Raw genomic sequence first — 27,904 nt, 5'->3', positions numbered from 1 at the left:
GAGGCGTGTCTACAGCGGGTGGGGGCGGGTCCCCAGCCTGGAGGCGTGTCTACAGCGGGTGGGGGCGGGTCCCCAGCCTGGAGGCGTGTCTACAGCGGGTGGGGGCGTGTCTACAGCGGGTGGGGGCGGGTCCCCAGCCTGGAGGCGTGTCTACAGCGGGTGGGGGCGGGTCCCCAGCCTGGAGGCGTGTCTACAGCGGGTGGGGGCGTGTCAGGTCAGGCCGGTTGTGCCCGCCCTCTTCCCCGCTGCCGGGCTCCCTGTCTCCCTGAGCCGAGCCGGAGAAGTTGCCGCCGCCTGGAGTCGGACCATGTGCGGCCGCTCACTGCCCCACCTGGCGCTGGTCGCTTGCCTGTTGTTGTTGTCGTCGTCCGAGTGCACGTCCAGCCCAGGTACCCGCACTCTGTCTGCTTTAACCGGCCGGCGGCAATGAGGGGAGGGATGTCCCGGTTATCCGGAGGGGGAACATCCCAGTAAACCGGCGGGGGCGGGGGGTTAATCTACCGGAGGTGGGGCCGGTCCTCTACCCGGCGGAGAGTCTGTGGGGAAGGGATGTGTCCCAGTTATCTGGTCGGGGTCGAGGTCGGGGTCGGGGCTGACCCGGTTATCCGGGCGGAGGTGTCCCGGTTATCCGGCCGGGCTCAGGGGTGTCCCGGTTATCCGCTCCCCCTCCCCCGTCACTAACCTGTCCTGTCCTTTCCTCCCTCTCCCTGACCGACAGCCGCCGAGCTAACCGTCCCCCGGAGGATCGTGCCGCCCGGGCCCGGGGAAGGAGCGGGGCACCGGGCGAGGAGAGGGACGTTACCCGCTGTAGATGAAGCTGCGAGCGGGGGTCAGCAACCTCTGTACCTCCTGCTGCCGGCATTCGGCACCGAGCTACTGCTGGACCTCAACCTGGAGCAGAGCTTCCTGGCGCCGACCCTCACGGTGGAGGAGCGGGGAGACGGGCAGCCCAGAGTCCGCCAGCTTCCAGCCCACAGCCACTGCTTCTACACCGGCTACGTCCTCAACCAGAGTCGCTCATCCGCCTCCCTCAGCACCTGTAATGGACTGGTAATCAATACTCACTACTCACTGCTAATCAATCACCAATAACCCCCTCCCAGAAGAGCAGGGGAAGTCACTCAGCCCATCAGCTCAATACTACCCCTTGGGCTGAACGGTTAGTAGACCTGCAGGTACAAACCGTTCAACAAAACGTTTTAGTCCTGTTTGTTCAATTCTGGTTGGTGACCCTTTACCCAGTCTAAACTTCTACTAATCCCCACTCCAGCAGGAGGGAAGGGTAGGAGAAGCAGCTTCATTGACAGTTACTGGAGAGCAGTCTGAGCTTGGGAAGAGGGAAACTGGAGTTGGAGTTCACTCTGTGAAAGGAGTCTTCTTTTCCCTGTCATTTTCTCAATTGTTTAAGTTTGCTGTTGATGTTTCTCTGCCTGATCCAGATTGAATTTGCTGGAGCAAAATGACTAGGAGCAAATGAGGGGCCTGGTAACAATTTACAAGCAGTAAAGTCTGGCAGAATGTCTTGGACTGAGTAGGAGGTTTGGACTAGGTCTCTCACTATAGCTAGGTCAGGTGTACAGAGCAGAAACTGAGATGTGGATTGGCAGCAGGAGCTTGGCTTTAAGTCAATCAGATGGAAAGCTGCATGCAGACTGGAATCCAGCTTGGAATGAAGCCAGGCAGCGGACGTGAGCCATTTCCCCTGACACCTCTCCTTCCTATAGAATCGAAATAAGGGGCAATATGACTGAGTGATGGTGTGAACGTCCCTGTAAGACCTCCTGAGCAGTCTTCAAATCTAATCAGTATTGTAAATAGTTGGAAACCCAAAGAGTCTTAGTTCAGAGCCAGAAATTACTTTGATGGACTCCAGAGTAAGGATTAATTGAATGTTTATTATAGAAACACAGCTACTGGCAGTCAGTTTGAACTGGGTCCTGTGCATGTTAACTCTGTAATTGGTTCACTTAATTTAGACAAAATGTTCTGCATAATTGTTTTCTTCTAACTGGTTTGTAAACAATTAATTGTTTTTATTTTTCTGGATATACTTTTTAAATCAATTCCAATTATTTTAAAGTAGAATAATCGATTTGAGAAGTCTGCAGGTAAACTTAATGTTTCGAAAGCTCATCACTGAAGCTGCAATATTTGGAAGTTGGGACCAAGTCTACATGTTCAAACTTTAGCAACTCTAATTAAATCGGGGGTCCCTTGGTAGTGGAACAACTGATAATTCCAACAAGTAGTCAACATTTCACTGTTTTGAGATCTCTTCATATTTAAACATCATCTATGGCTCAGCGGTTAGCATCCTTGTCTCTAAGCCAGAGGTTGTGGGTTTAAGTTGTGGTACATGTCTTAAGCACACTCCAATGCAACGCTGAGGAGATGCATCCTTTACTATGAAGATGTTAAGCTAAAACTCCTGTGTGACCTGTCAGTTGATGTCCTAGACTCTTTCAAATAAGAGTAGGGGAGTTATCTAGTATGCTAGACAATATTTATTCCCCAATGTATTTATCAGTCAAGAAAAATAAATTCTGTTCATTAGCATGTTGTTTGTGAAAGTTTGCTATATGTAATTGATTGCATTTTTTATGCTAATGACTAGAATAGAATAATAGAATTCTTACAGTTCAGATAGAGGCCACTCACCCCATTGTGTCTACTCCAACCCTCTGAAGAGCATCCCAGTTAGATGCAACCCACTATTCCTGTAACTCTGCATTTACCATGGCTAATTTATCTAACTTACACATCTCTGGACACTGCACAATTTAGCACGGCCAATTCATCTAGTCTTCACATTTGGACTGTGGAATGAAACTGGAGCATTTGGCGGAAACTTGGGCAGACGTGGGGAAAGTGCAAACTCTGCTTAGTTGCCCAATGTTAGAATTGAACCTGGGTCCCTGATGCTGTAATCCAGCAGTGCTAACTACATTACTTTTAAAAAAATACTTAATTGGCTGACTAACACCTTGGGATGTCCAGTGGTTACAAAAGGTGGAATGTGAATGTAATTATTTGCCAAATATGCCAAAGTTGTTACATTAACAGTACTACTGAAAATAGACTTTATCTTGATTAGAAAGTTCTAAATTTGACCAAATCCCACTTTGTAGGAATACTTCTACATCTTAAGTCCCATTGAAAAACAGCTGGTGGAGGGTGGGCCAGCTGTTTTCAGGACGGGTCATTAAGGACTTAGCTCTACTTGTTGGAAATCTTTATTCCGTGTTGTAGTTTCAGACTGTGGTTTAAGAAAAATTCTGAAGGATTTGTTTGCTTTGGTTCAACTGAATTTAGGCAGTATTGGTGCAAACTTTAACTGTTAACTGTCTAGTTTTGGTAATTAAAATGCTTTTTGTTAAGAAGAAAGATTAATTATACAGAAAAAAATGTATTTACATTTATACAATACAGCACAGGAACAGGCCATATAGCCCACCAAGCTTGGGCTAATTCCTAGTCCTTTTTTTAGATCCGCTGCTTAATACTCATACATGGTTTCTAACCTTCTGTTCGTCTCCTGTTCATGTGCCTATCAAGATATGCCTTAAAATGGTTTAGATGACAGTAACGATGGAAGAATGCTTTTCAGAATGAAGATCAGTAACTAGTCGTGTTCCACAGGGATCAGTGCAGGGTCCTTTATTGTTCGTAATATAAAATAATCTGGAGGAAAATCTAGGTGGTCTGATTAGTAAGCTTGCTGATGACATCAAAATTTGAGAATTGCAGATAGTGAGGAGCATCATCAAAAGATATGAGGAGATGTAGTAAGAATATAGAGTTGGACAGAGAAATGGCAGATGGAGTTTAAGCCAGACAAATTATGCATTTTGGAAGATCAATTGTACAATAAGCACCAGAACCCTACCCTTCCAAATCCTGAGCTCTACTGATGATGCTTTGCTGTGGGATTCCTCCAAGTTGTCCTCCCTCAACACAGCTGGAATGTGCTCCCTAAAGCATCGATATCCTGGAACATTTCGCTGCCAATCCTATTCCTCTTTCAACTATGTATCTATGATAGTCACATTTGCATTCATTAAACCAGGCTCTAAGTTTATCTGTTTTACCTGATTGAAGAAAATACAGACCAAGCCTCCATTTACGTTGAGCTCCGCAACCTCTCCCTGACTGTTGTTCCTCTTAGAGTCGTAGAGTCAGGCAGCATGGAAACAGACCCTTCGGTGCAACTAGCTTATGTCAACTGTGTTCCCAAACTAAACTAGTTCCACTTGACTACATTTGGTCCATGTCCCTCCAAACCTTTCCTCATCATATGTGTCCAAATGTCTTTTGAATGTTATAACTGTACCTGTATCCACCACTTTCTCTGGCATATTCATTCCATACATGAACCACTCTTGCTTATATAAAAAGAAATTGCCCCTCATGTTTTTTAAAACTTGTTCCTCTCACCTTAAAAATATGCCCCCTAGTTTTGAACTCCATCACCTTAGAGAAAAGACCTTTGCTGTTCACCTTATCTATGCCCCTCCTGTTTATATGAACAACTATAAAGTCACCCCCTCAAACTCCATGCTTTAGTAATATTTTCTGAACCCTCTCCAGTTTAGTAGTAATCTTCCAATAGCGGGGTGAGTAGAACTGTACACAGTACTCCAGAATAAGCCTCACCGATGTCCTGTATAACCTCATCATGATATTCCAACTCCCATACACAAAGGTCTGAGCAATGAAGACAAGTGTACTAAATACCTCCTCAATGACCCTGTCTACCGGTGATGCAAATTTCAAAGCATTATATATTTGAACCTCAGGTCTCCTACCATAAAACTAAGTTAGTTCTGCTCTTGTTAGTCTTACCAAAATGCAATACCTTGCATTTTATTCAAATTAAACTTCATCTGCCACTCCTCAGCCATTGACCCAATTCATCAAGATCTCTTTGTAATCTTAGATAATCTTGTTCACAGTTCACTATACCACTAATTTTGGAGTCATTGAAAACTTACTAACTATGCCTTCTGCATTCTCATCCAAGCCATTTATGTAAATGAGAAACAAAAGTGGAGCTAGTACTGATTCCTTTGGAACACATGGTCAGAGGCTTCCAGTCTGAAAAACAACCTTCAACTACCTTCCTCTGTTTCCTAATGACAAGCCAATTTTTTTTTTATCTAATTGCCCAACATGCAGAACCTTGTCAAAGGCTTTACCAAAGTCCACGTAAACTACACCTACCTCTCTGCCCCCATCAGTTGTTTTAGTTATATCCTCATAAAACTTAATCAAGTTTTTGAGACACTATTTCCCTCATACTACTTGGGGCAACATGGTGCCTCAGTGGTTAGCATTGCTGCCTCACAGCGCCAGGGCCCCAGGTTCGATTCCAGCCTTGGGCAACTGTCTGTGTGGAGTTTGCTCATTCTCCCCATGTCTGCATGGGTTTCCTCTGGGTGCTCTGGTTTCCTCCCACTGTGCAAAAGACGTGCAGGTCAGGTGAATTGGCCATACTAAAAAAAAAGTGCCCATTTAGCGTTAGGTGCATTAGTTGGAAGGAAATAGGTCTGGTTGGGTTACTCTTCGGAGGGTCGGTGTGGACTTGTTGGGCTGAAGGGCCTGTTTCCATTCTGTAGGGAATTTAATCTAATCTAATCTTACAACGTGCTGATGTCCCTATTCAGTCCTTACCTCTCCAAATGCATGCAATTCTTATCTTTCAGAATCTCCTCCAACAACATATCAGGCTCACAGGTCTATAGTTCCCAGTCTTCTCCTTACAGTCTTCCTTAAATAAAGGCATACCATTAGCCACTCTCTGGTCTTCCAGCACCTCACCCCTGGTTAGCGGTGATGCAAATACTCTGCTAGGCATCTGCAATTTTTTTTCTTTTTCTCTAACTTCCCACAATATGCTGTGGTACTCTCGATCAGGTAAGGGTAATCATCCACCTTGATATTTTCCAAGCACTCCAGTACTTCCTCTTTTGTAATGTCAACTGTTTTCAAAACATCAGTTGTTTATTTCCCTGAGTTCTCTAGCCTCCATTTCTTTGTCCACAGTGAAATATTTGTTTAATATCTCTCCTATCTCCTGAGATTCCACACAAGGATGACCTTGTTGATCTCTAAGGGGCCCTATGCTCTGTCTCTCCATTTGCCTCAGCCTCAAGCCTTTCCCCAGTCTCTATATATACTGTCCTACAGTGCCGATTCTCCCCCCCCCTTCCCCCGGCCATCACCCAGTTTAACCTTCCCAAGTGGCACCATCAAACCTCCAGGATAGGATATTGGTGTCCCACCAGTTTAGGTGTACAGGTCCCATCTTCCCTGGAAGACGTTTCAATGAACCATATACCTGTAGCCACCACCACCCCCCCCCCACCAATTCACCAGCTCTTTAGTCATATGTTCAGTTGTACTTTGTCTTTTTTCATAGTCTCAGCATCATGTGTCATAGAGACTAATCCTAAGATTACTACCCTATTGGTTTGCTACCTAACTCCGCGAATTGTCATTGCAGGATCTTGTCATTCTTCCTACCTGTACCATTTGTCTGTAAAACAGTGACTTCTGTCTGTTTACCCTCCTGTTTCAGGATGCCCTGTACCTGCTCAAACGTGAATGACCCTGGTGCCATCAAGGTCCCATACCATCCTGAAATTTCCCTCTCAGCCACAGAAGTGCCTGTGCCGCTGACTATTGAATCTCCAATTGCTGTAGTCCGCTTTGTTCCCACAACTCTGTGCAGCAGGGCAAGCTGAGGTGACACTGCTGCTGCTGTCAGCTGATGGGCCATCCCCCTTGGTATCCAAAATTGAATATTTTTTAACAAGGAGATAAATTGCAAGTACACAAAAGTCCCCGCAACTGAGTTAACCCTTTGATGACCAACATTTTTGCAACCCTTTCACAAAAGTTCTGTCCAGTTGAAATCGCTGCAGAATGCATTGAAATGTCATTGTTCATGTGTAAGAGTACAGCAATTATGGATTGACTACTTGTGCATTCCTCATGCCTGGGTGTTTTACAAAGTTTTAAAAGACTTTGAACATGATTAGTGGATGGAAAACGATATGATTTTGCTGATTTAACCAGATTCCACTCAAAAAAAATGCTTGTGGACAATGTCATATTACAGATGGAGGGAGCAAGGAGCACGATTTGCCTCCTTTGTCTTTTCACAATGCACCATGATACACAGCAATTCTCCATTTACACTGTCAGCCTATTGACAGCGTGGCATGTGCTGTCACTGTTTCTTGAAAATAGTGAAACATACGAAGTTTCTTCAGAGGAGGATTGTCAGATCAAACTTTACACCAAGCTTGATTCCAGCAGATGTTTGAGGTTATCTTGAAAACAGGAGACGTGCTTTAAAATCTGCTTTTACAGCAATTAGCTATTGCGTTTTGACTGCCGAATTGAAATGCTTTCGAGTAATTGTGAATGTAATGTGTGTGCCATTTTTTTTTAATGCTTGTCTCTATTTGAGGTCAGCTGCTCAATTATTTCTATGCTGTTGAACTTAAGACACATGTCTATAATGGGAGTGATGAATAGTGCATAGTTTGGTCAAAATGCAAAGTGAATAAAGAAACTAATAGATGAAAATTGCTTTGAATTTTTTTCCCTAGTTTGGATATATCCAGATTGGTGATGACCTGTTGTCAGTAGAACCTGTAAATAAATTGAACTCGTCATTCAGTGGAGAAGTTCACCAGATCTACAGGCATGAACGGTCCCTCACATCAAAGAATAAACACCTGAAGAATGACTTCTGCAAAGTGATTGAAGGTAATCAACTTTGGGTCAGAGTGGGTGGACTGTGTGAGCCTGAATTTTCCCCATTGACAGAACTTGAGGAACTGTGGTCAACATGCCTTTGGAAAGAGTAGATCATGTCTGATGAGCCTAGTGTCTTGAAGAGATGACTGACTACTAGACAAGGTTATGTCTATTGATGTCATTTATGTGGACTTCCAGAAGGCATTTGATAAAGCCTTTTGCAAAAGACTGTTACATAAAGTTTGTAGTTTTTGGAGTTGAAGTTGCCTTATTGATCCAGTTATCTGGAAGTATGCTAAGAGCAGAGAGTAAGAACAATGGGTAGGTACATTAATTGGGCACTAATCACTATTTATTAATCACTAAACTGATGAGATAGAAAGCCACATAGATGGAAGCGCAACTTGCAAAGAGATACTGATAGATTGAAGGATTGTGCAAAATGTGGAAAATGGATTTCGATGTAGCAAAATAAATGGTTGTAACTTTGGAACTGAAAGATATGGAGAATGATACTTTCTAAATGGCTGAAATCCAGAAATGATGGAGGCTCAAAGATGTGGAAGAATAGTTGGTGCATTTACATAATTAAAATATGAAAACCATGGGCAATCACTCACTAATGAGAATGATTGTCAACTAGAAAATTGGATGTCACTCATCATGAGTGCTATGGATCCTTGTATGGCTCATGAGCCTGAATTTAGAGCCACATCTCTCCTTCCACAGGTGTGGAAGTGGTCCTTGGTGTAGAGATTGTTAGCATTCATTTCTTCAGTTTCTTTTCCATACTTCCTCTGGTTGATGTGTGCTCACAAATAATTGTGTTCATTCACACATGCGTTTCCTCTATGTCTGTTTTTTTTCCTGAATCAAGTTCTCCTATGCATTAACATCTATGTTGCTTTCTTAAGAGAGATATTCAGGAAATCTTTGAAATGCTTTATTTGTCCTCTTGATCAAATGTCTTGAGTTGGGTGAAAATATTTGCTTTGGGAATTGGAAATCCGGCATCTTAAGCATGTGGAGTTGGTTATGCATGATCATAACCTCAATGCTAGTGCTGTTACGTGTTTCAAGAATCCTAATGCTAGTATGACTATTCTCCCAGATGATGAGAATCCATTTCAAACAAAGTTGATGGCGTTTTTCAAATGTACATTGTCAAGTTTTCTATAAATAGTCAAGTTTAGGAGCCATATAGAAGAGTCTGAAAATTGACTTCCTTGTAAGTAAGGATCTTGATATCTGTACAGAGTACATAGTTGTTCAAGATTCTCCTCCTGAGTCATCTGAAGATGGAGCCATAGATTGGATGTGATGTTGAATCTCTGCATCATTATTAGACTTAGATGAAAGGTAGCTTCCCAGGGAAGGGAAATGTTTCATGTTTGGGAGGATTTGTCCATTGATCTTAATGCAGAGAAGTACCAGAACTTGACCTGCGATATGTTGACAAAGAATTTGAGTCGTCTTGATGTTGAGGCTGACACCGAATCTCCAGTATGCTTCTGTGAAGGTATGAAGCACAATTTGAATATTCTATTGTAAGACAGCAGAGATGACATTATCATCCATATATTGAAGTTCTGCAACTGAGGTTGGCATTATTTTCTTCTTGGATTTCATCTGGTTAAGGTTGAAAAGATTTCTATCTGTGCAGCAGGCAATGTCTGCACCACTGGAAAGCTCCTTCTTGAAGGTGAAGCATGGGGACGTTGATACAACCCTGCTGGACCATAATACCACTGGCGAGGACGGTCGCTGGCATCCTGTCATGGAGGCGTTGGAGAATGTTAGCAAATTTCACTGAATAGCCCGTCTTTGACAGGGTCTTCCATAGATTGATCTGACCAAAGCTTTTGACTCAATGAAGGCCGTAGAGTGGTTGGTAGTGTTCCTGATATTTCTCTCAGATTTGTTGAGCAGTGAAAATCATGTCCGTGGTCCCAGTGGTTATTGGAAGCAAAGTTGACTTTTATGAATGGTTTCCTCAGAGATTGGGAGAAGGTGCCTGGCAAGGATTTGACCGACAGTTTACCTGGCAATGGAGAGTGTGGAGGTTCCTCAGTAGTTCCCACAGTCCACAATTGATGGAAATAATGGGTGAACTCTGCTCATTCAAATTTTAAAATCTCCACTGAATTGCATTTAGTCTTGTGGCTTTTGCATTCATGTGTCTAATGGTGATTTCAACTTCTGCCATACATGATCATCTTTAGGAGGTTTCTTGTAACATGTTTAGAAGTTCTTTTGAAGTGTTCTGTTTTTTCTTTGTCTCTCAAAAGTATGCCATTCTTATTTGCACTAGTTTCATGTTAAGGATTTTGGGTCATTATATTACTTTTGTACCACTGAAGAAATCCTGGGTGTCATGCTTGTTAGCAAGGAGTTGCAGATCCTTAGTTTTCTGAGTTCATCATTTGGTTTTTGATATCCCTCATTCTTCCTTATAATTCTCTTTTGTTGTTTGATGCATTCTCCTCTTTGCTTCACTGGTGATGTTGTTTGGCAGGCAGTAAGAGCTTTCCTCTTGTTGTTGATGAGGTATTGGATAATGTGGTCATTGTTAGAACATAGAACATCGAAAAATACGGCGCAGTACAGGCCCTTTGGCCCTTGATGTTGTGCCGATCCAAACCTACACAAGCCCACTATCCTCCATATGCCTATCCAATGCCCATTTAAATGCCCATAAAGAGGGAGAGTCCACCACTGTTACTGGCAGGGTATTCCATGAACTCATGACTCGCTGAGTAAAGAATCTACCCCTAAAATCTGTCCTATACCTACCACCCCTTAATTTAAAGCTATGCTCCCTCGTAATATCTGACTCTATACGTGGAAAAAGGTTCTCATGGTCAACCCTATCTAAACATCTTGTACATCTCTATCAAGTCACCCCTAAACCTTCTTTTCTCTAATGAAAACAGCCCCAAGTGCCTCAGCCTTTCCTCATACGATTGTCCTACCATACCAGGCAACGTCCTGATAAACCTCCTCTGCACCCGTTCCAGTGCCTCCACATCCTTCCTATAGTATGGCGACCAAAACTGCACACAATACTCCAGATGCGGCCGCACCAGAGTCTCATACAACTGCAACATGACCTCAGGACTCCGGAACTCCATTCCTCTACCAATAAAAGCCAGTACGCCATATGCCTTCTTCACAGCACTATTTACCTGGGTGGCAACTTTCAGAGATCTGTGTACATGGACACCAAGATCCCTCTGCTCATCCACACTACCAAGTATCCGACCATTAGCCCAGTACCCCATCTTCTTGTTACTCTTACCAAAGTGAATCGCTTCACACTTAGCTACATTGAACTCCATTTGCCACCTTTCTGCCCAGCTCTGCAACTTATCTCTATCCCGCTGTAACCTGCCACATCCTTCCTCACTGTCAACAACTCCACCGACTTTCGTATCATCTGCAAACTTGCTCACCCAACCTTCTAGCTCCTCCTCCAGGTCATTTATAAAAAAGACAAACAGCAATGGTCCCAAAACAGATTCTTACGGAACACTGCTGGTAACTGCACTCCAAGATGAACCTTTACAATCAACTACTACCCTCTGTCTTCTTCCAGCCAGCCAATTCCTAATCCAAACCTCCAACTCACCCTCCATGCCATACCTCCGTATTTTTTGCAGTAGCCTACCATGGGGAACCTAATCAAACGCCTTACTAAAATCCATATACACCACATCTACCACTTTACCCTCGTCCACCTCCTTAGTCACCTTCTCAAAGAATTCAATAAGATTTGTGAGGCACGACCTGCCCTTCACAAAACCATGCTGACTATCCTTGATCACATTATTCCTATCCAGATGTTCATAAATCCTATCCCTTACAATTCTCTCTAAGACTTTGCCCGCAACAGAAGTGAGACTCACCGGCCTATAGTTACTAGGGTTATCCCTACTCCCCTTCTTGAACAAGGGAGCCACATTTGCTATCCTCCAGTCTTCTGGCACTATTCCTGTAGACAGCGAGGACATAAAAATCAAGGCCAATGGCTCTGCAATCTCCTCCCTTGCTTCCCAGAGAATCCTAGGATAAATGCCATCAGGCCCAGGGGACTTATCTATTTTCACCCTTTCCAGAATTTCCAACACCTCTTCCCTACATACCTCAAAGCCATCCATTCTAATTAATTGTGACTCAATATTCACAGCGGCAACAATGTCCTGTTCCTGAGTGAATACTGACGAAAAGTATTCATTCAGTGTCTCCCCAATTTCTTCAGCCTCCACACGCAACTTCCCACTACTATCTTTGACTAGACCTATTCCTACCCTAGTCATTCTTTTATTCCTGATATACGTATAGAGAGCCTTTGGGTTTTCCCTAATCCTACCAACCAAGGACTTTTCATGTCCCCTCCTTGCTGCTCTTAGCCCTCTCTTTAGATCCTTCCTGCCTACTTCTAACTCTCAGTCGCCCCAATTGAACCTTCATGCCTCATCTTTACATAGGCCGCCCTCTTCCCTTTAACAAGGGGTTCCAATTTCTTATTAAACCATGGCTCCCTCACACGACCCTTTCCTCCCTGCCTGACAGGTACATACTTATCAAGGATACTCAATAGTTGCCCCTTGAACAAGCTCCACATATCGATTGCACCCTTCCCTGGAAGCCTACTTTTCTAAGCCGCGCATCCTAAGTCATGCCTCACCGCATCATAATTTCCACGCCCCCAGCTATAACTCTTGCTCTGTAGTGCACACTTATCCCTGAATCCCATTTCTTACCCCTGGTAAGTCGTTCCCCCCCACAAGTATCCAAAACGGTATACTTGTTCTTGAGGGGAACAGCCGCAAAGGGTCCCTGCATTGGCTGCTTCCTCCCAGTCCCCCTCACTGTCACCCATCTGTCTGCAATCTTTGGAGTTACTACTTCCCTAAAGCTCCGATCTATGACCCCCTCTGCCTCCCGAATGATCCTAAGTTCATCCAACTCCAGCTCCAGTCCCCTAACACGGTCTTGAACGGTTGTTGAACCTGTCATCTTGTTTCCTGGTTTTGTATATGATGGCTTCTTAAAGTGTGAGATTGAGAATGTGTAGGATATAAGCAGGCAGGGAAAGAGTTCAGTTCTGAGTTTTGTGAAACAAGAGGTTCAGCTGAGCATGACTCAGATCAAATAAAACTTATAGTTCACAATGAGGTGCTCGAGGCAAGGGTTGACAAGTTGGAAAAACATTTGTTATGAAGTCGTTTAACAAGATGAGGAGGCATTAAGTGTGTGCGGTCAGTTTAACAAGGTGCTTGTTGGTGTGATTCTGTTCGCCGAGCTGGGAATTTGTGTTGCAGACGTTTCGTCCCCTGTCTAGATGACATCCTCAGTGCTTGGGAGCCTCCTGTGAAGCGCTTCTGTGATCTTTCCTCCGGCATTTGTAGTGGTTTGAATCTGCCGCTTCCGTTGTCAGTTCCAGCTATCCGTTGCAGTGGCCGGTATATTGGGTCCAGGTCGATGTGCTTATTGATTGAATGAATCCGTGGATGAGTGCCATGCCTCTAGGAATTCCCTGGCAAGACAGAACAGCAAGGGAATTCCTAGAGGCGTGGCACTCGTCCACGGATTCAATCAATAAGCACATCGACCTGGACCCAATATACCGGCCACTGCAACAGACAGCTGGAACTGACAACCGGAAGCGGCAGATTCAAACCACTACAAATGCCGGAGGAAAGATCACAGAAGCGCTTCACAGGAGGCTCCCAAGCACTGAGGATGTCACCTAGATGGAACGAAATGTCTGCAACACAAATTCCCAGCTCGGCGAACAGAACCACAACAACGAGCACGTGAGCTGCAAATCTTCTCACAAACTTTGAAGGTGAGAGGTATTCATTGTGAAGCCAGTTATTCATTGTGTAACAGCAGATGGCTTAATCTTTACTATTGACATGCTGATTGTAATGGTCACCCAATCAAGATGTATGTTGCTGTATCTGGATGCTCCTCCCTGTAAAATGACTCAATAATTCATTGAGAAACTGCTGTTCCAGAGAAGTCTGTGAACTCATGTCTCTGTGCACATGGGCGATCATTCTCTCTCAGGGCCTGGAATAAAGTTGAAGGAGATAAAACTACACTGTCTCTGAGCGTTTTGCTTTGACCGAGGGAGGAAATGGATGACAATATTGGCATAGCCAGCAGGATCCAAACGGGTAGTTACAATCAGATGGTGTCAGCGGCCACCCAGAATATCAGTGTCTCGAGACTGATGGGCCTACAAGGTAAGATTTTAAACCTTTGTCCCTTTCGATATTCCTGTGTGCTGAAGACGGTCCCCTTGTTCAATTGCTCCCTATTCTACGGATTCCTCGAACAATAATTAGTTTAGTTGAGAGACACAGTTTTTCAAGTCCACTGGCAGAGGTATGAGTCCTCTGCGCAGCATGGTTGGGGGAGTGGGGGGTTGGTTGTAATTGAGGTTAGAGTCCTCTGCATGGTACTGGTGTTCAAGTCCCTTGGGGTAGGTTTGATCCAGGTTCGATGACTCAACGGCTTTCTGTGCTTAAATGAGCTTTGAGCCCCCATGAAGAGTAAAGTGAGAAAGGGGTTAAAGTCCCCAGTGGTGAAATTTGAGGCTCTGAGTCTTTGTTCTGAGGGAGGGGGTGGCTTGGACTGTGGCACCATGTGGTCTGCTGCATGAGCTTTCTGTCTTTGTAAGTGGAATTCCAGTGAGAGGATGGAAAAAAAAATAGAGAAAATGCTGAAATTAAGGCTGTACCTAATACTAGGGGAGAAAAAGGAACGTTTCAATGTAAATTGTGCCGTGCTGCGAATGTTTGATATTTTAAAATACTGGTTCAGAAAATCCCTTTAAGTAACTGTTTTGCCTTGTTTTGAATTGAGATCCTGATTCAATGTGTTTTGTGGGCTGGGTAATGGGGCAGATCTTGTTTTTACATTGAAATTGTACAATATATGTCCTTTTTTAAAATTATCAGACTTGTAACCTTAAAACAAATTGAGTGCCATGAGCTCCTGATGTTTGTTTGAAATTCTACAATGGCTGTTTAAAAAGGAACAGTTGGGTCAGTGGTCATGCTTTAACCAGATGAGAGTATTGTATTATAATATCTTTGTGTTTTTAATGCAGAGTGTTCACAAAAAAAAGAGCATTTTTAGTTTGTTTTAAGATTGTCTAGAGTACATTTAGAACTTGAGGCTGAGCTGTTTCATTTCTGTTAATTATTGTTAAGACTTCAATGGCCCCCTTCATATTGCAAATTCAAAAAATGTTAATCTCTACCAAAGTTGCCACTGTAATACCGACTGTTTTATTTGGGAAGTTTCATTTGGAGAACATACTTCAAAATATTCGGCATTTGTTAAGTTCTGCATTTTGTGAAACGAGATTCAACTGAGCATGACTCAGATCAGATAACAACTTACAGTTAACAATGGGGTGCTTGAGGCAAGCGTTAACATAATGGAAAAGTTAAAAGTCACACAACGCCAGGTTATAGTCCAACAGGTTTAATTGGAAGCACTAGCTTTCGGAGCGCTGCTCCTTCATGTGGTTGTGGAGTACGCAATTGTAAGACACAAAATTTATCGCAAATGTTTATAGTGTGATGTAACTGAAATTATATATTGGAAAAGACCTGGATTGATTAAGTTTCTCATCTGTTAGCATGACCATGTTAGTTTCACTTCTTTCATATGTAGATCTCAAAACTTTTTTAAAAAAATTACATTCTCAGGTGTACTTTAACATTAAAGTTCACCTGAGAATGTAACTTCAAAAAATGTTTTGTGATTTATATTTGAAAGAAGTGAAACTAACAGTTGTGAAGCAAGCTGCTGAAAAGCTCTCCTGTTTCTATTACAAGTGTGAAACAACTGAGTAAAACTCCACTGCTTGTTTGCTGGTCTGAAGATAGGGACTTCCAGATCTCTCCCTCCTGTTGTCGTTGACTTTTGCTGATCGCTGCAGGGTGAATGTGTGTATAAGTGGCTGAATTCCTCCAGTAGATGTTTTATGTGAGAAGGTTTTTAATGTGGAAATGCTGCTGAACATCAGATGCACAGTCCTTGACACAAGGTAGGTCCAGTTCCAGTGGAAGGAAAACTTGACTGGGAATTTTTGTACTGTTGCAACCTTTATTTGCCATCACAGCTGTTGGTGTCACAAATTCTGCCTGGATCATTCATATTGTAGGATCCCTGCAGTGTGGAACCAGGCCATTCAGTCCTTGTCCACATTGATCCTCTGAAGAGCATCCTATCCAGACACATTCCACCACCCTTTCCCTATAAACTTGCATTTCTCATTCAACTCATCTAGCCTGCACATCTTGAATGCTGTGGGAAATTTAGCATGGTCAATCCACCTAACCTGCACGTTTTGGACTGTGGGAGGAAAACTGTGCAGACACAAGGAGAACATGTAAACTCCCACAGAGACAGTAGCCCGATCAAACCCAGGTCACTGGTGCTGAGTGGTTGCAGAGCTGACCACTGAGCCACAGTTGTGTGGACTTGAAGATTGTACTGTCTGGTTCCTCCCTTACACCCTTGCCATTGTGTGTGGACCTGTCAGGAGTTGAGACCTAGTCTACAGCTTCCTTTTTAAGGGCTTGACATCATGGTCAGTAGTGGTGCTGCTGACTCGCTTGGGCAGTGCACATTCAAGTCCACAACCAGAGTGTATTGTATGCCCTTGTTGCCCTCATTGCTTCATCCAAGTGATGGTCACTATGGATAATGGGAAATGGTAATCAACACCAATATATGCAGAGAGAATTTCTTGCCTCTGTTTGACCTGATGCCATGAACCCTCATGGGGTCTGGGTTTAATATTGAGAACTCCCACTGTGATATACCACTGTATACCACTGTGCGGTCTGTGGGACAGGACATAACCATTGGTGGTGATGGTACTAAGTTAAGGCTAGGTGATCTAACCGGTTATGATTCTTATCTGGAAATATAAAACAGGGAAAGTAAGAGTTTCTGTAGATGTTTAGATGTCTACAGATACCCATAGTACTTAGGTCAAAATATGAGTGGAGAATTAATAATTCTGATTTGTATGTTTGTCTGAATGGAATAATTTAGTAATGAGTTTTAATGTAGCTAAGTGTGATCTAATACAGACTGGGGTAACAAGGGTTTTAATCAGGATAGTGGAGCAAGGGCTCTTTGAGTGTAGCTTTAAAAGTTACTGAAAGTAGCAATGTAGATCAATAAGGCTATTTGTAAAGAAATAAACTAACAATGGAGTTAATCTCTGAACAGAGAATTGGAAAGCAAGGAAGTCCTGTTTAAACTATTAAACTACTCGTTAGATCTTATGTAGGAGGACCATTGACATTTCTGGTCTCCATGTTCTCAAGAGTGTTGACTCACTGCAGAAAATGCCAAAGAAAGTGTAATAAACAATGCTTGCAAGGATAATAGGAAAAACTGGCAGATTCTACAAATCAAGAAAGGCTGAAGTAATTCTTTAAATACAAAAGAGAAGGCTGAGCTGCAATCTTTCAAAATATTGAAATTGATGGATAGAGTTGACCTTTTCTCATTTTGGGGAATATGAAATTTGCTGACAAAGCCAAAATTTGATGCCCATGAGAAGGTGGTGCTGAGCTGTCTCTTGATTCACTGTAGCTCATCTGCTGTACATAAGGTCCACAGTCTTAATCAGGAGAAAGTTTCATGACTTTACCTAGTGATAGTGTAGAAATGGCAATTGTAGTTTTAAGTCTTGACGGTTTGTGATTTGAAGTGGAACTTACAGCTGTTAAGTGCACCCATTGCTTTTGTCATTCTCAGTTGCAGAGGTTTAGAAGGTGCTGTTGGAGGAGTCTTGGTGAAATAGCTTAATGCATTTTGTAGATGTTGCACTCTGCTGCCACTATGCAGCGGTGATGGGGAGTGCAAACGCTTAATTTAGCAGATTGGATGTTGATTTGATGGGCTGCTTTGTGCTGGATGCCATTGAACTTGTTTTGAAACCATTCTCATGCAAACAGCTGGAGTGTATTCCATCAGCGTCCGGAGGCATTTCTGCAGCAATAAGACGATTAATCTTCAGCACCCACACAAACTCAAAAAATAGAAGGAGATTGAATAATCTACTGAGCCTGCTTCACCGTGTGATATGACCATGGCTGAACTCGAATTTATTCCAACATCCTGTCTGCCTCCTATATCTCTTGATTCCCTGAGAACTCAACATTCTCTCTATCCCTGCATTAAATATATTCAGTAATGGAGCATCACAGTGAATTCCAAAGATTCACAGACTTGAGTGAAGGAATTTCTTCTAACCTCAACCTAAATGATTGACCAGTTACCCAGAGGCTATACCTATATTTTAGATTCCCTGACCAATAGAAACAGTCTCTCAGCATCTTTTGCTATCAAGCGCCTTCAGAATCTTGTATGATTCAATTAAATCGCTTCTCATTCTTCTAAATTCCAGAGAATATAGGTCCAATTTACATCCTAGGGATCAATTTGGTGAAATGAACATAAAATACTGCAGATGCTAGAAATCTGAAATTAAAGCAAAACAGTGGAAATACTCAGCATGTCTGGCAGCACCTATGGAGAGAGAAACCGAGTGAATGATTCAAGTCTGATGTGATTCTTCCAAATTGGAATGCAAGGAGTGTTCTGAAGAAGGGTCATATTGGACTCAAAACACTAACTCTGTTTTACTCTCCAGTGATGCTGCCAGACAATTCAATGAACCTTTGTGATTGTACTTCCAAGTATATCCTTTATTAAATGTGGAGAGCAAAATTATACACACTACTCCAGCTATGATCTCAAAGGCGTGTGCAGTTGTAGCAGGACTTCACCCAGTACTCAGCTTCCTTGCAATAAGGACAACCATGATCTGCTTTCCTCATTGCAAGCAAATTTTCCACATTTTTGTATGAGTCATGAAGCATCATCTAAATTCAATGTTGGCTTGCACTCTCTCCATGGATGTTGCCTTGATCCATTGTGATCTCCAGCATTTGTTGTTTTCAGGACAGACTCTAGCGTCTTCAGTAATTTGCTGCTCCTGTGGAAAAATTATTCACCTTAGACAGTGAGTAGAAGTATGAGGTGATTTCCTACTCTGGAACAGCATGAAAGAAAAGTAATCTTGGGAAAGATGAGCCATGAGCACAGAATAATTGGAACGAGATAGAAATTATTTTGAAGTTGTCAACGTGAAATGACCTCCTAGCATGGGAAAGTGTAGCATGATTTTTATCTTGTTTTAATGCACAGTTGTTTGAATTTTGAGTGTCATTTCACAACATTTGCCCTGAACCTTGCTTTGAGATAATGCCGTGCATGGATTTTATTTTCACTTCGTCTGAGTACTTGCCCAGTCAGTCTTTAGAGAGGCTGAAGTAGTGAACTTGGAACAAATGTATTTGTTTCAAGTCAAGTCTGAATGCTGAATTCCCCTTGGTTTCTTCATGATGACATACAGGGTATGAACCTCCCCTTGAAGACGCCAGACTGTTTACAAATATAACTGATGTCACTGAACCCTAATTTGTAATAGGCATCGTTGTTGCACTGCCATAACTGAGCAGCATCTTTACATTTCATACTTTCGAGATCTTTAATTGTCAAAACAGTTATGTTAGCCTTAATTCTCAAGCCAACAGCATGTGATACCAAATAGTTTGGAGTCTTACTGTCTTCAGAGGATATCCATTACTTGTTGAATAAATGTTTTACTACACAGCTAACATGAGCTGAAAAATTTAATCATGCAAGTCACGAAATGTGAAGATCAGAATCATTTTTTCAGAAACTGAGTCAAACCAAATCTAAATGAAATACAAGAAACTGCTGTCTTTAAGGTCTGTCTGTCTGCCTCTCTCTCTCTTTCCCCCCCCAACCGTCTCTGTCTGTCTGACTCTCTCTGACCCTTCACTCCTCATTTGTGCTCTGAGACCATGTCAAGCAACCACAAATAAAAGCCGAAGCCAATACTACCAATTTGGAATGTATAAAAAGATGAAAAAGTATCTTGAGAAGTGCCAAGCCTCTCTTGCTGTCTTCTGAGATCTTTTGTATCAAAATATCCCCAAGATGGTTCTATTGCACTGTATGAACGGTGAAAAACTTGTGCTGGAGGGATAGGGCAAAGCAGAATTGAGCTAAGGAATTACAGAAATGCAGCAATTGGAACATGGTGATTGAAGTTAAAACTCAAGACTATGGCAGAGAAATAGACCACGGGATCTGACAGCTTTACTGAAATTTGTACTCTTAACAAGTCTGCTTGCTTCATCAAATTCTTCAGCAGATCCTCCTCATGCCTTTGTCTTACATCTCTTTAGCTTCCTATTAAGTGCATTCATGTTACTTGACTCTTTTACATGTGATGGTTGGGAATCCAGCATACTAACCATTTTGAGCAAAGGAATTTCTCTTCAGTTCCAGACTGGATTTGTTTGTTAATCCATTCTCCATTTCTCAGTTTTAGGTTGAGCCAGAATTGGAGGCTTTTTCTTTTGTATTGGAGATGGGCAATTAAATGGTCATTGGATTGGAATAGGGATGAGAATGGAATAGTGTAGGTTAGATGGGCTTCAGATTGGTTTCACAGCTTGGCATAGCATTGAGGGCAGAAAGGCCTTGGCTTCACTGTTATGTTCTATGAGTGGAGTGAAACTGCCTTTGATGTCGCTGAGCATTTAATTTAGCGTGGTATCAAAGAATCTTAGTAAAATTGAAGTCAATGGCATCTGTTAGAAAACTGTTCACTGGTTGGAGTCATATCCAGCACAGAGGAAGATTGCCATGGTTGTTGGAATCCAATCATCTCAATTTTAGGATATTGCAGGAATTCCTTAAGTTAGAGTCCTTGGCTGCGATTACCAAAGTAGCTTGCCTCTTGACTACCCAAAGCTTGGCTGCCATCCACAAAGCACATGTCAGAGTTGAGCAGGAATACTCTCTACTTGGATGATTTGTGATTTAATAACATTCCAAAAAGCTCAACACCATCCAGATGAAAGAATCTCACACTGATTGGCAGCCTACCCACCAGCCTAAACATTCATTTTCTCCACCATTGATGCATAGTGGTAGCAATGTGTACAATATAGGAGGTCACCAAGGCTGCTTTGACAGTGCCTTGCAAATCCATAACCTGACGAGGGTAGCAGTTATTTGCCACCGGAAAGTTCCTTTCCAAGCCGTTCATCCTCCAGACTTGGAAATATGCTGTCATTCTTTTACTGTCGTGATCAAAATCTTGGCACTCCTAATTCAACAAGACAGTTCACCTGAGACAAGGGCTACTAGGAAATCAGTTGGTCTTGCTTCAGTTACCCCACAACCCGTGAAAGAATAACAAGAAAACTTCTGCCATGGAGGATGAGTGTTTCTAATCTAATCTGAAATCTACATGTACTTGACACTCTCAGTTGCTGTGCTTCATATAAAACATTGCAAGAGGTTTGAGGCTGTTTGGGCTGCAGTAGTTTAATAAATTGCACTCCTGTCACCAACTCCTCTTGTCACTTGTGTACTGTGATTGTAGTATTTATGAATAATGGAAGACATTGGTAGCACTCACCAAAATTGTTTTGACACCTGCCTCCCTGCGGCTTATATTTAATATGGAGGTCAAGAATACCTCCAAATTCCTTTGAACAGTCCCCTGTATTGTTATATTCTTCTTCATTATTGGGGTCAGAATCTTGGCAGAATAAAGACATCAGCATCATCAGAGCACCTTCCACAATAACTGTAACCATTATCTTCTCAGGACTCGTAATCCTTGCACTTCCTCTGGATAGCGAAGGTAGTGTTTGGTATGCTTGCCCCTATTGGTCAATGTATTGGATGTAGGAGCTGGGAGCTCATGTTGCGGCTGTACAGGACATTGGTTAGGCCACTTTTGGAACACTGCATTCAAATAAGAAGGATGTTGTGAAGCATGAAAGGGTTTAGAAAACGTTTACAAGGATGTTGCCAAGATTGGAGAGTTTGCTATAGGGAGAGATGGGATAGGTTGTGGCTCTTTTTCCTGGAGCATCGGAGGCTAAAGTTTGACATTTATAGAAAATTATAAAATCATGAGGTGCATGGATAGGGTGTATAGTCAAGATCTTTTTCCCAGGATTGGAGAGCCTAAAAGTAAAGGGCATAGATTTAAGGTGAGAGGGGAAAGATTTAAAAGGGATTCAAGGGGTAACTTTTTCTCTGAGGGTGGTATGTGTATAGAATGAGCTGCCAAAGGGAAGTGGTGGAGGCTGATACAAATCGAACATTTAAAAGGCATCTGGATGGGTATGTGAATGGAAAGGTTTCAACAGATATAGGGTAAGCGCTGGCAAATGAACTAGATTAATTTAGGATATCTGGTCAGCATGGGCAAGTTGAATTGAAGGGTCTGTTTCCATGTTGTCCAGCTGTATGACTGTGACTATGACTCTTGAGAATTTGGTTTTGGTGGTGTCATCCAAATCGCATTAACTTGCTCGTTCAAAAATAATGCCCTATTAACAAAGCGGGCAGAATATGTAAAATGCTTTTATTTGTTCACAGAATGTAGGTGTCACAGGGTAGGATAGCATTCATTATCAGTCACTAACTGACTGAGGCCATCTGCCGCCTTGAACTGTTCGAGTCCACTGAGTGTGGGGACACTAATAGTGCTGTTAAGAATGGGAATCTGAGGATTTTGGCCCATTACAGTGGAGGCATGGTGATATGGTTCTAAATATGGTAGTGTCGTCATCAAGGTCACTGTTTGGAAGATGCTGTCCAAGATGTTCATAAATTCTTGCAATACACTCTGCTGCCACTTTGAATTGATGGTGGTGGGACTAAATATCCAAGAGGCCTGTTTTAACAGCCTTTCTAGTTGTCTGTTTGACAGGTTTATGGCCTTTTTTGAGGACAAAAATGTTCAATAATTGTTTAGAAATCACATCACTGAGTGACAGAATTCTAGAACTGTCAAGTGAAGGAGGAAACCATTTTCATTTGACTTGTCTGCACTGACTCTATGAATAATTATTATAATTTAATGCCATTCTGTGGCATTTTCACTGTAACCCTACATGTTATGGTTTGTTGGAGTTCTGAAACCTGGAGTTTCTACATCTGAATCTGCCTGTCTGTGAGCTTGTTTAGATCATGTGAAGTATTCACTATTCCCTCCACAGGATGGCATTCTGAATGGCTGAACAGTTCTGCTTTATTGAGTCATAGAGATGTGCAGCATGGAAACAGACCCTTTGGTCCAACTCATCCATGCTGACCAGATATCCCAACCCAATCTAGTCTGACCTGCCAGCACCTGGCCTGTATCCCTCCAAATCTGTCCTATTCATATACCTTTTAAATGTTGAAATTGTACTAGCCTCCACCACTTCCTCTGACAGCTCATTCCATACACTTACCACCCTTTGAGTAAAAACGTTGCCCTTAGGTTTATCTTATATCTTTCTCCTCTCACCCTAAACCTATGCCCCCCATCCCAGAGAAAATATTTTGTCTTTATGCTATCCATGCCCCTCATAATTTTGTAAACCTCTATAAGGTCACCCTCAATCTCCAACGCTCCAGGGAAAACAGCCCCAGCCTATTCAACCTCCTCCTATAACTCAAATCCTCCAACCCTGCCAACATCCTTGTAAATCTTTTCTGAACCCTTTCAAGTTTCATAGCATCCTTCCGATAGGAAGGAGACCAGAATTGCACACAATATTCCAACAGTGGCCTAACCAATGTCCTGTACAGCTGCAACATGACCTCCCAACTCCTGTACTCAATACTCTGACCAATTAGGGGGAGCATGGTGGCTCAGTGGTTAGCACTGCTGCCTCACAGCGCCAGGGACCCGGATTCAATTCCTCCCTCTGGCAACTGTCTGTGTGGAGTTTGCACATTCTCCCCATGGCTGCGTGGGTTTCCTCCCACAATCCAAAGATGTGCAGGCCAGGTGAGTTGGTCATGCTAAATTGGTCATAGTGTTAGGTGCATTAGTCAGGGGCAAATGTAGGGGAATGGGTCTGAGTCTATTGCTCTTCGGAGGGTTGGTGTGGACTTGTCTGGCCGAAGGGCCTGTTTCCACACTGAAGGGAATCTAATTAAGGAAAGCATACCAAACGCCGCCTTCACGATCCTATCTACCTGTGACTGTACTTTCAAGGAACTATGAATCTGCACTCCAAGCAACGCACCCGAGGAAGTTACCATTAAGTGTATAAGTACTGCTAAGATTCGTTTTCCCAAAATTCAACACCTCACATTTATCTAAATTAAACCCCACCTGCCACTTCTCAGCCCATTGGCCCATCTGATCAAGATCCAGTTGTAATATGAGGTAACCTTGTACGCTGTTCATGACCCCTCCAATTTTGGTGTCATCAGCAATCTTACTAACTATACCTCCTATGTTCACATCCAAATCATTTATATAAATGACGAAAAGTAGTGGACCCAGCACCGATCCTTGTGGCACTCCAATGGTCACAGGTCTCCAGTTTGAAAAACAACCCTCCACCACCACCCTTGGTCTTCTACCTTTGAGCCAGTTCTGTATCCAAATGGCGAGTTCTCCCTGTATTCAATGAGATCTAACCTTGCTCACTAGTCTCCCATGGGGAACCTTGTCGAACGCCTTACTTAAGTCCATGTAGATCACATCTTCTGCTCTGCCCTCATCAATCCTCTTGAGGCTTATTTTTGGAAGATTTACTATAAATTGGAGATTAGAAAGTTAGAATGTAGAAATACCTAACTTGACCTCCCCAATCAACTCTTCCTGCACCTGTAAATGCAATTCTTCAGGGTGAAAGTGCAGACCAATTATTACTGGATGAAAAACTTTTAAAAGCTAGAAGAAGAAACAAGCATAGCAGCCTTTGATTCTGATTCTGATTCTCCCCCACTCTAACCTAGCTCCATGGGCTCACTACGCTTCCAGTGTAAAGTATAATGCAAGCTGCTGCAACACCTCATTTTCTGCTTGGCACTTTACTATCTGTAGGACTCAATATTGAATTTCACAATTTCAGAGCAGAACATCCCTCTCCTTTTCTCGATACCACCTTGAGCTGTGCCATGTTGACTTTGTTCTCTGCAGAACTGACCTCAAACCTGTTTTCTCCTTTTCACACCTTTGTTTACACCCATTTTATGTCTTAATCGCTCCTTCACCACTATTGCGACCTCTTTGCCTTTTTGCCATTCGCCACTATTGCCATCTGTTCCACTTGCTCCTCCTCCCCCACTGTCAACAGCAAGAAAACCACCATTTTCCAAAGCCTTTCAGTCTTGATGAAGACACATTTTGGATTCAACATTACTTCTGGTCCTGCTGTCCACAGATCCCAACAGATCTGCTGAGTTTCTCCAATACTGTTTCTATTCCAGCACTCCATTCAATTCATACTCAATGCTAAGTTGAATTGAGGTGCTATGTTTATATTTACACAGATTGTGAATTTGGGAAGTTGGTAATGGCAATGCAATAAGAAAATAATCCAGCCTAAACAAGTGGAAAATGAAAAACTAATAGGGTTGTGATAATTGGAAGTAACAATTAAGTAGCTGGTGAGAATGTGAGATCTTGGAGAGGCAGAGAGCACGATCCACTATTCAAAGTGGTCCCCTACTTGAAACCCTTAACAGTGAAATGGACAAGTGCTTATTTGGTAACTGTATTGTTTTTGTTTAAAAATGATTGTAATCCTGTAATTAATAATTAGAATGAAGAAGGGGAAAATAATTGTTAATTTTGGAATGGATTCTATGTTTGAAAGGTTACAAATGTAACCACGCTATTTATTTAAAAATAAGGGAGCAAACTGAGAACTACAGACCTCTTACTGTGAAATATGAATGCTTTGAAAACAATGCAACAAAAACTGAAATTGCTGGAGAAATTCAACAGGTTTGGAAGTATCTGCAGAAAGTTAATATTTCGAGTTCAATGGTCCTTTAGAACTCCTACACCTTCGGTTTCTCAAGCAATTTATGTCTTTGCTTCAGATCTTCAGTGTTGCGGTTCTTTATTTTGTTTTTAGCTTTGAAGATGATCATCTAATTGAGTTACTTCATTGTAGATTTGTTAAAAAAAATCATATTCCACAAGCCACTTAGAATTTTTTATGGATGTCATTTGCAGAGTAGACAAGGAGTCAGTGATCTGTTGGATTTGGATTTTCGGAAAGCTTTCAATGAGAATCTCACAGGAAGTTAATAAAGAAAATTTATGTGCACTCATTTGAAAGTTATGTACAGCCATGAAATTGGTCCATTGAAACATTAGGAATAAGTGAGTTAGTTAGGTTGGCATTGACTAGTGGGGTACCACAAGGATAAGTGCTTTGGCCCCTAGGTGTTCACCATCTGTATCAATGGTTTGAATGTGTGGACCAAATGTAATATTTTTCAAGTTTTGAGATGATGTAGAATTAGCAAGGGATGTTTTGTGAAGATGATTGAGAGAGGAGATTAACAGGTTGGGGGAATGCCAATCACATAGCAGATAAAATATAACATGTATAAGCATGAAGTTCACTTTGGTATGATGAACATTGGTGCAGGGAATTTCTTAAATGGTGAGATCTGGGTTCATGAATCACTGAAAGCTAACTTGTGGATATAGCAAACAATTATGACAACAAATGGTTTGTTGGCCTTTACTGTAAGAGGATTTGAGTAAGAGGATAAAAGCATCTTGAATTAATTGTACAGAATTGTAGAGCACACTTGACTTAGGGAAGATATACTTTCTTTGGAGGGAGTGCAGTGAAGTTCACCAGTGTGGGCTTTATTTGTGAATGGGATGTGGGTGCTGCCTGCTAGGCTAACATTATTGTCCATCCCTAAGATTGGCTGTGAGGAGGAGTTGAGGAAAATGGGCCTGTATTCTCTGGAGTTTAGAAGAATGACAGAGGAGAATTGCATATGTCACAGTTTTTTTCTGAATCTCAAAAGATTTGCAAGAAAATTATGTTTAGAGAACCAGTGTCCCAGGTAGGATGTGGCTAATATGGAACATCAACACTGCTATAGATTAGTCAGGCCAACTAACCTGTTTCCCTGCTATAAATTTGGTATAACTTCTCTTTATTTTCTTGTCATGATTGTCTTGATATGGGTCAAGTACTGGCAAGATTAGGTTAGGATATCTGGTTGGCATGGACAAATTGGACGAAGAGTCTATTTCCATACTGTACATCTAGAACATAGAACATAGAACATAGAAAGATACAGCGCAGTACAGGCCCTTCGGCCCTCGATGTTGCGCCGACCGAATCCTACCTAACCTACACTAGCCCAATAACTTCCAAATGCCTATCCAATGCCTGCTTAAATGACCATAAAGAAGGAGAGTTCACCACTGCTACTGGCAGGGCATTCCATGAACTCACAACCCGCTGTGTAAAGAATCTACCCCTAACATCTGTCCTATACCTACCACCCCTTAATTTAAAGCTGTGTCCCCTAGTAACACCTGACTCCATTAGCGGTAAAAGGTTCTCAGTGTCGACCCTATCTAAACCCCTAATCATCTTATACACCTCTATCAAATCTCCCCTAAACCTTCTCTTCTCCAATGAGAACAGCCCCAAGTGCCTCAGCCTTTCCTCATAAGATTTTCCTACCATTCCAGGCAACATCCTGGTAAACCTCCTCTGCACTCGTTCCAATGCCTCCACATCCTTCCTATAGTATGGCGACCAAAACTGCACACAATACTCCAGATGAGGCCGCACCAGGGTCTTATACAGTTGCAACATGACCTCAGGACTCCGGAACTCAATTCCTCTACCAATAAAGCCCAGTACACCATATGCCTTCCTCACAACACTATTTACCTGGGTGGCAACTTTCAGAGATCTGTGTACATGGACACCAAGATCCCTCTGCTCATCCACACTACCAAGTAGCCTACCATTAGCCCAGTAATCCACCTTCTTGTTACTCCTACCAAAGTGAATGACTTCACACTTAGCTACATTGAATTCCATTTGCCACATTTCAGCCCAGCTCTGCAACTTATCTATATCCCGCTGTAACCTACCACTTCCTTCCTCACTATCCACAACTCCACCGACTTTTGTGTCATCCGCAAACTTGCTTACCCAGCTTTCAAGCCCTTCCTCTAGATCATTTATAA

At 42.4% G+C, this 27,904-nt stretch overlaps 1 protein-coding gene across 2 annotated transcripts in view; it reads left to right on the top strand.

Annotated features, from left to right (window-relative positions):
- Positions 1-235: 235 nt before the first annotated feature.
- Positions 236-27,904, top strand: part of adamts17 (ADAM metallopeptidase with thrombospondin type 1 motif, 17) — a 692,427-nt gene continuing 664,758 nt past the window's right edge. For both annotated transcript variants that reach the window (XM_060853375.1, XM_060853373.1), the window contains exons 1-3: positions 236-389; positions 719-1,050; positions 7,617-7,776. In XM_060853375.1, the coding sequence (XP_060709358.1) occupies positions 308-389; positions 719-1,050; positions 7,617-7,776 (574 nt within the window). In that variant the 5' untranslated portion in view covers positions 236-307. The remainder of the gene's footprint in view (positions 390-718; positions 1,051-7,616; positions 7,777-27,904) is intronic.

The sequence above is a fragment of the Hemiscyllium ocellatum genome, chromosome 39 (assembly GCF_020745735.1).
Source record: "Hemiscyllium ocellatum isolate sHemOce1 chromosome 39, sHemOce1.pat.X.cur, whole genome shotgun sequence".
Taxonomy (NCBI): domain Eukaryota; kingdom Metazoa; phylum Chordata; class Chondrichthyes; order Orectolobiformes; family Hemiscylliidae; genus Hemiscyllium; species Hemiscyllium ocellatum.
The sequence above is the reverse complement of the archived record's forward strand: the minus strand, read 5'-3'. Positions and strand labels throughout refer to the sequence as shown.